Source organism: Macaca fascicularis, chromosome 10 (genome assembly GCF_037993035.2).
Source record: "Macaca fascicularis isolate 582-1 chromosome 10, T2T-MFA8v1.1".
NCBI classification, from domain to species: domain Eukaryota; kingdom Metazoa; phylum Chordata; class Mammalia; order Primates; family Cercopithecidae; genus Macaca; species Macaca fascicularis.
Window position 1 is genome coordinate 9,978,108 of NC_088384.1, and position 8,688 is coordinate 9,986,795.

At 47.6% G+C, this 8,688-nt stretch overlaps 1 protein-coding gene across 3 annotated transcripts in view; it reads right to left on the reverse strand.

Moving 5' to 3' along the window:
• Positions 1–8,688, reverse strand: part of XRCC6 (X-ray repair cross complementing 6) — a 65,657-nt gene that overhangs the window by 29,071 nt on the left and 27,898 nt on the right. Inside the window, exons 1-3 of one of the 3 annotated variants that reach the window (XM_005567141.5) lie at positions 8,433–8,477; positions 7,692–7,788; positions 2,019–2,131 (exon numbers count right to left, since the gene is read on the reverse strand). In XM_005567141.5, coding sequence (XP_005567198.1) covers positions 2,019–2,131; positions 7,692–7,773 — 195 coding nt within the window. In that variant the 5' untranslated portion in view covers positions 7,774–7,788; positions 8,433–8,477. Of the gene's footprint in view, positions 1–2,018; positions 2,132–7,691; positions 7,789–8,186; positions 8,478–8,688 lie in introns of those variants that run through there. The other 2 variants (XM_045363535.3, XM_065522085.1) reach the window with 2 other exon arrangements.

Consider the following 8,688-nt stretch of genomic DNA (forward strand, 5'->3'; position numbering starts at 1 on the left):
AAATTAGCTGGGCATGGTGACGCATGCCTGTAATCTCAGCTACTCGAGCGGCTAAGGCAGGAGAATCGCCTGAACCAGGGAGTCGGAGGTTGCAGTGAGCCAAAATTGCACCACTGCACTCCAGCCTGGAGACCGAGCAAGACTCTATCTCAAAAATAAATAAATAAAAATTTTTTAAAAGCATAAATACACACACAAGGCTGGGCGCAGTGGCTCAAGCCTGTAATTCCAGCACTTTGGGAGGCCGAGGCGGGCAGATCACGAGTTCAGGAGATCGAGACCATCCTGGCTAACACGGTGAAACCCCATCTCTACTAAAAATACAAAAAATTAGCCAGGCATGGTGGCAGGCGCCTGCAGTCCCAGCTACTCCAGAGGCTAAGGTAGGAGATTGGCGTGAACCCGGAAGGCAGAGTTTGCAGTGAGCAGAGATCGCGCCACTGCACTCCAGCCTAAGCGACAGAGTGAGACTCCATCTCAAAAAAATAATAAAAATAAAAATAAAAAAATACACACACAAACATTCACAATGTTGTGCAACTACCAACTCTAGTTCCAAAAAATTTTCATCACCCCAAAAGCAAACCCAGTACCCACTAAGCAGTTGCTCCCCGTTCATCTATTCCCTGTGCCTCAGGTAACCAACCACCACTCTGCATTAAGAACTTACCTATTCTGGATATTTCATGCAAATGAAATCATACAATATTTGACTTTTTGTATCTGGCTTCTTTCACTTAGCATAATGCTTTCAAGGTTCATCTACTTTGTAGTACGTATCAATTCTTCATTCTTTTTCATGGAATGTATATCCATACGCCACTGTTTAGCCATTTGAAATGTTTTGGAATAAGATAGAGGTGGTGTCTGCATAACATTGTGAATGTGTCATTGAATAGTACACTTTCAAATGGTTAATTTTATGTTACATGAAACACAACCTCTAAAGAAACAAAAACAGGCCAGGCACAGTCAATCACACCCATTTCTCCACAACCTTGCCAACACTTCTTATTTTCTGCTGGTGTTTTTTAAATTTTAGTTTGTTTATATAGTGGGTATGAGTGATAGTTCATTATGATTTTCATTTGCCTTTCTCTAATGACTAAACATGCTGAGTATCTTTTCCTGTGCTTGTTGGACATCTGCGTATCTTTGGAAAAATGTCCTGTCTTTTTTTTTTTTTCTTTGAGACAAGAGTCTCACTCTGTTGCCCAAGCTGGAGTGCAGTGGTGCAATCTCAGCTCACTGCAACCTCCATCTCCCGGGTTTAAGAGATTCTCCTGCCTTAGCCTCCTGAGTACCTGGGACTACAGAAGCGCACCACCCTGTCTGGCTAATTATTTTTGCATTATTAGCAGAGACGAGGTTTCACCATGTTGGCCAACCTGGTCTCCAACTCCTGACCTCATGATCCGCCCGCCTCCGCCTCCCAAAGTGCTGGGATTACAGACACGAGCCACCACGCCCGGCAGGAGAAATGTCTTTTCAAGTCCTGTGCCTGTTTTAAAATTGAAGTTGCCTTTTTATTGTAGCCATCTTCCCCAACCACAGGTAGCAGTCAACTCCCAAGTATCACTCACTCTTTTCCACACTATAACTGCAGGAACTTCCCTTCCTCCTTTATACTCTCATCTCTGCAAGAGGAGGCGCCTACTTCTTTTTTGTGGTGTTTTTTTTTGTTTTTTGAGACAGAGTCTTGCTGTCTTACCTATGCTGGAGTTCAATGAGCAGCACAATCCAAGCTCACTGCAGCCTTGATCTCCTGGGCTCAAGCAATCCTCTTGCCTCGGCCTCCCTAGCAGCTAGGACTACAGGTGTGCACCACTACACCTGGATGATCTGTGTATTTTCTGTAGAGACGGGGTTTCTCCATGTTACCAGGTTGGTCTCAAACTCCTAGGCTCAAGTGATCTCCCCGTCTCGGCCTCCCAATGTACTGAGATTACAGGCATGAGCCACCATGCCCAGTCGATACTGTTTTTAAATTTGTCTTAAACTAAAAGGTAGTCTCTTACCTGGATGCTCATGTCAAAAGGTGTCAACTCATCTTCACTCTGAGATTCAAACATAGCCTTGGAGGCATCAACCAAAAAAATCAAACTATCTCTTCCTGAATATTTATAGTCTCCTATGGGGAAAAAAGTGGAAGAAAATGTTTATCCTTGTATTTGCATTTGTTTACCATATAAAACAAAGGCCATAAAGTATAACCTAATCAATTATTATAAAGTGAACAACCATAAAATCTCCACCTATGTCAGGAAATTGAGTCTTGCCAGACACCCCAGAAATCCCTCATAATTATATTCCTTCCCAATTACAACACCCATCTCCCCCAAAAAAGTCAATATCCTGTTTTTTTTTTTTGAGATACAGTCTCACTCCCATCACCCAGGCTGGAGTGCAGTGACACAATCACAGCTTACTGCAACCTTGAACTCCTGGGCTCAAGCTATCCTCCTGCCTCAGCCTCCCGAGTAACTGGGACTACAGGTGTATGCCACCATGACCAGCTAATTTTTTAAATTTACTGTAGAGATGGTATCGTGATGCACTGCCCAGGCTGTTCTCAAACTTCTGAGCTCAGGCAATCCTTCCGCCTAGGCCTCTATTTTTTTTTTTGAGACGGAGTCTCGTTCTATTGCCAGGCTGGAGTACGGTGGCGTGATCCCAGTTCACTACCACCTGCACCTCCCAGTGTCAAGCAATTCTCCTGCCTCAGCCTACCGAGGAGCTGGGATTATAGCCGCCCGCTACCACGCTCAGCTAATTTTATATTTTTAGTAGAGACAGGGTTTCACCATGTTGGCCAGGTTGGTCTTGAACTCCTGACCTCAGGTGACCTACCCACCTCAGCCTCCCAAAGTGCTGGGATTACAGGCGTGAGCCACTGCACCCAGGCCTGCCCTGGCCTAAGAGCTAGGATTATAGCCATGATCTACCACATACCCACCCGTTTCTTTATAATTTTATCACCCAAAACTACATTTCTAAACATTACCTTTGACTGTTTCTGAAGCCTCTTCATCTACAGATACCCTCTCTTTTTTCCCTTGTAATTTATTTGCTGAAGAGCCAAGATGCTTTGTACTATACACTTATCCACATTCTGGATTTTGCTGATTGCCTTTTTAAAAAAATTAATTAGGTGGGGCACAGTGGCTCATGTCTGTAATCAACACTTTGGGAGAACAAGGCAGGCGGATCACTTGAGGTCAGGAGTTCGAGACCAGCCTGGTCAACATGGTGAAACCCCGCCTCTACTGAAAATACAAAATTAGGCCGGGCGTGGTGGCTCACGCCTGTAATCCCAGCGCTTTGGGAGGCCGAGGCGGGCGGATCACGAGGTCAGGAGATCGAGACCATCCTGGCTAACACGGTGAAACCCCGTCTCTACTAAAAATACAAAAAATTAGCTGGTTGTTGTGGCGGGCGCCTGTAGTCCCAGCTACTCGGGAGGCTAAGGCAGGAGAATGGCGTGAACCCGGGAGGCGGAGCTTGCAGTGAGCTGAGATCGCACCACTGCACTCTAGCCTGGGCAACAGAGCAAGACTCTGTCTCAAAAAAAAAAAAATTAGCCGGGCGTGGTGGTGAGCACCTGCAGTCCCAGCTACTTGGGAGGCTAAGGCAGGGAAATGGCATGAACCCGGGAGGCGGAGCTTGCAGTGAGCCGAGATCACGCCACTGTACTCCAGCCTGGGCGACAGAGTGAGACTCCATCTCAAAACAAAACAAAACAAAAAAAAATTAGCCAGGCATGGTGGTGCCCACCTGTAATCCCAGCTAATTGGGAGGCTGAGGTAGGATAATCACTTGAACCCAGGAGGCAGAGGTTGCAGTGAGCAGAGATCACACCACTACTCTCCAGCCTGGGCCACAGAGCAAGACTACGTCTCAAAAATAAATAAATAATTATTTTGGCCAGGCACAGTGGCTCACGCCTATAATCCCAGCACTTTGGGAGGCCAAGGCGTGTGGATCATGAGGACAAAAGATTGAGACCATTCGGGACCACACAGTGAAACCCCATCTCTACTAAAAATACAAAAACTAGCTGTGTGTGGTGGCACAGGCCTGTAACTAGAGAGGCTGAGGTGGGAGAATTGCTTGAACCTGGGATGCGGAGGCTGCAGTGAGCCAAGATTGCGCCACTGCACTCCAGTTTGGGTGACACAGTGAGACCCTGTTTCAAAAAAAATAAAAATAAATAAATGGCAGGGCATGGTGGCTCATGCCTATAATCCCAGCACCTTAGGAGGCCGAGGCATGTAGATCAAGAGGTCGAGATTGAGACCATCCTGGACAACATGGTGAAACCCCATCTCTACTAAAAATACAAAAACTAGCTGTGTGTGGTGGCGCATGCCTGTAATTCCAGCTACTAGGGAGGCTGAGGCAGGAGAATCGCTTGAACCCAGGAGGCAGAGGTTGCAGCGAGCCAAGACTACGCCACTGAACTCCAGCCTGACGACAGAGACTCCATCTCAAATAAATAAATAAAATTAATGAATTAATCATTTTAGAAACAGAGTCTTGTTCTCTCACACAGGCTGGAACACAGTGGCGCAATCATAGCTTACTGCAGCCTTGAACTTCTGGGCTTGATCGATCCTCTGCCGCGGCCTCCCAAAGTATTGGGATTACAGGCATGAGCCACCTTGCCGGACCTGCTGATTGACCTCTTTTGGTGCAGATTAACATAGTCCTCTGTCCTTCCTACTAAGGACCTAGAGAGGCTTAATCAGATTCAGGTTTTCTTTCTTCAGCATGACTCTATCGTAAGTAACGTGTTTTTTCCTAAAAAGGTATATAACGTCTGGTTATCTCCAAGTAACTGGGATTACAGGCATGTGCCACCATGCCCAGCTAATTTTCTGCATTTAGTAGAGATGGGGTTTCACCATGTTGGTCAGGCTGGTCTCAAACTCCTGACTTCAGGTGATCCACCCGCCTTGGCCTCCCAAAGTGCCAGGATTACAGGCATAAGCCACCATGCCTGGTTTATTTTATTTTTATTTTTTTGAGACGGAATCATGCTGTCACCCAGGCTGGAGTGCAGTCATGCGATCTCGGCTCACTGCAAGCTCCGCCTCCCGGGTTCAAGCCGTTCTCCTGCCTCAGCCTCCAGAGTAGTTGGGACTACAGGCACCTGCCACCACACCTGGCTAATTTTTGGTATGTTTTTAGTAGAGACAGGGTTTCACCATGTTAGTCAGGATGGTCTCGATCTCCTGACCTCGTGATCCACCCACCTCGGCCTCCCAAAGTGCTGGGATTATAGACCTGAGCCACCACGCCCAGCCCGTTTTACTTTTTTGAGACAGGGTTTCACTCTGTAGCCCAGGCTGGAATGCAGTGTTGCAATCTTGGTTCACTGTAGCCTCAGCCTCCCGGGTTCAAGCAATTTTTGTGCCTCAGTCTCCTAAGCAGCTGAGGCTACAGGTGCATGTCACCACAGACTCAACTAATTTTTGCACTTTTTAGTAGAGACGGTGTTTTGCCATGTTGGCCAGGCTGGTCTTTAACCCCTGACTTCAGGTGATCTGCTCCCAAAGTGTTGGGATTACAGACGTGAGCCACCACACCCGGCCAAATTGTGGTATATTTGAAATAAGCTATAGGCCAGGCACGGTTGCTTACACCTGTAATCCCAGCACTTTGGGAGGCCGAGGTGGGCGAATCACCTAAGGCCAGGAGTTCAAGACCAGCCTGGCCAACATGGCGAAACACTGTCTCTACCAAAAATACAAAAATTAGCCAGGTGTGGTGGTGCACATGCCTGTGTTCCCAGCTGCTCGGGAGGCTGAGATGGGAGAATAGCTTGAACCGGGGTGGCGGAGGTTGCAGTGAGCCGAGATTGAGCCACTGCACTCCAGCCTCGGCAACAGAGTAAGACTCTGTCTCAGTAAATAAATAAATAAATAAAAGGAGTTACAGAGATTAAATACATGTACTTGCAAGGAAAGATATATCCATGCTACAACAATAAGAAAAAAAGGTAGAACACAAAATTATGTACATTTGTTTAAAATTATATTTGGAAGACTGGTGTAAATTAAAATGGCAAAAATGTATATGCACCATCGTTACAACAATACAAGAAATCAGATACAGGCTGGACATAGAGGCTCATGACTATAAACCTAGAACTCTGGGAGGCCAAGGCTGGGGGGGAATCGCTTGAGGCCAGGAGTTTGAGAGCAGCCTGATCAACATAGCAAGACCCTGTCTCTACAAAAAATTAAAAAATTATTGGGAGTTGGTGGCACTTTAGTACCAGCTACTGAGATAGCTGAAGCAGGAGGATCACTTGAGCCCGGGAGTTTGAGGTTATAGGGAGCTATGATGATCTCACCACTGCACTCCAGCCTGTCTCTATCAGAAAATTAAAAAACAGGTATATATTTTATTAGGAAATAAAGATTGAAAGATACTTGAAGGAAAAATACAAAAATGTCAAAATGCTGGTAGCAGTTGTGTTAGGGTGGTAGATTATACAGATTATGGCAAATTTTTTAATTTTTTATATATTGCCCACATGTTTTTTTTTTTTGAGACAGTGTCTCGCTAAGTCGCCCGGGCTGGAGTGCAGTGGCGCCATCTCGGCTCACTACAAGCTCCGCCTCCCGGGTTCGCACCATTCTCCTGCCTCAGCCTCGCAGTAGCTGGGACTACAGGTGCTTGCCACCATGCCCGGTTAATTATTTGTATTTTTTTTAGTAGAGACAGGGTTTCATCGTGTTAGCCAGGATGGTCTCGATCTCCTGACCTCGTGATCCGCCCGCCTCGGCCTCCCAAAATGCTGGAATTAGTCTTGAGACACCGCGCCTGGCGTTTCTCACTTTTAATAAAAACATTCAAAATTTTGGCCGGACGCGGTGGCTCACGCCTGTAATCCCAGCATTTTGGGAGGCCGAGGACGGTGGATCACAAGATCAGCCCGGCCAAGACGGTGAAACCCCGTCTCTACTAAAAGTACAAAAATTACAGCGCGCCTGTAATCCCAGCTACTTGGGAGGCTGAGGCAGGAGAATCGCTTGAACCTGGGGAGCGGAGGTTGCAGTGAGCCGAGATTGCGCCACTGCACTCCAGCCTGAATGACAGAGCAAGACTCCATCTCAAAAAAAAAAAAAAAAATTCAAAAATCGTCCACCCAGGAGTTAAATTAACCAGTATGAAGATTACATGTACCCCTATTTCTCTTCCTTTGTTCTATTGTGTTACTGCGTTGCCTGAACATAACACTCCCAAACCTGGAGGCTACACTGAAAGCATCAATCACTTTCCTGTAACTGTGTTGCTTGCATTTATTCTTTGGTTGGGGTAGTTATTGTAGGGTGGGGGCATTTTTACACTGAGGTCCTGGAATGGTAAAACTACTTTCCTGGATGAGAAGGGTCTCACCTGATCCACTTAAGATGACAAAAAATACTCATGGTCATGGCCATTTATCAGGGCCCAAAAGATGTCAAACTACCAGTGTCCAGAAAAAACTTAGGGCAGACTAGAGTAGGATCTGAATATAAGAGCCTAGGGTAGCTCTGCAAAGTTCAAAGGAAAAAAAGAACTTCAGAATTATCTGGGAGGAGAAGGGCATGCCATCAAACAGAAAAGTCCACCCAGCAGAGATGGGCAGGGAAGGTCTTTCTTCCACACACCGAATAGCACTACATGCTGAAGTCACTTACCACTTGCTTCAAGGTTCTCTTCTTGTTCTTCTTCTGCTTCTTCATCGCCCTCGGTTTTGTAATATGACTCCCACCCTGACATGTTGGCTACTGCTCACTAGGCGAAAGACATGAAAGTCAGTAACAGGCAAATTTAAACCGAAAAAATACCGACCTCTAGCTTCTCGTGAGATCTGTTCTAAAGGCTTGGTTAGTAGTGAGGAACGTGGACGGTAAATCCTGCCGCCTCGAAAGCTCGGCAGTCGCACTGCATGTAAATGCGCATGGGGGCCATCCCAGTAACAGCCTCATCTCAGCAATGCCTCACGTTTCAGGGCCCGCGGCGGCCCGCGGAAGCCAGATGCCGGAGGTCCCGCCCCCGGCGCCATTTAGACGATGAAGGATTCCCGCTTCGGAATTCTGTGCTCACTAACGGACCCCCTCGTCCTCAATACCGCCCAAAAACCTCCCCAAATTCCTCAATCACGCCCAATGAGGTCTCAAAGGCAGACGGGCCTCAAGTGCAGGCAGGCCGCAAGCGCAGGAGGGCCTCAAACGCAGGCGGGCCTCAAACGCGAGGTGCCGCCTCCTTCGGGAGGAAGGAGCGTGGTCTCGAGTCTGTCGCTACCCCTCGGATTCGCACACTTAAGGCTAACGGTAACCCTCTAGCAAGGCTATGGGGGCGCGCGACACCGAGCGGGCGAAGCGGGACGAGGCCAGGCCTCGCTGGCGAACAACACAAATGGGTAACGGCCCGCTTACCTTTGGCGCAGAGAAGCGACCAACTTGGACAGAAGACGAGAATCCACGCATGCGCGGGCCCTGTTCTTGATCCCAATCAACGCCCCCTACGTCATCACGCATGTGCGCACTATTCGCGTCAGGCTGGCACGCACGCTCCCCAACCAGCTTCTACCTACGTCCCTGACGAAATCAGAGAGCCCCGCCCACTTCTGCAAAGCCACGCCCCCGCCGTACGTCAGGACAATAAGCACATGCGCAAAAGTGCGTGCCTGCC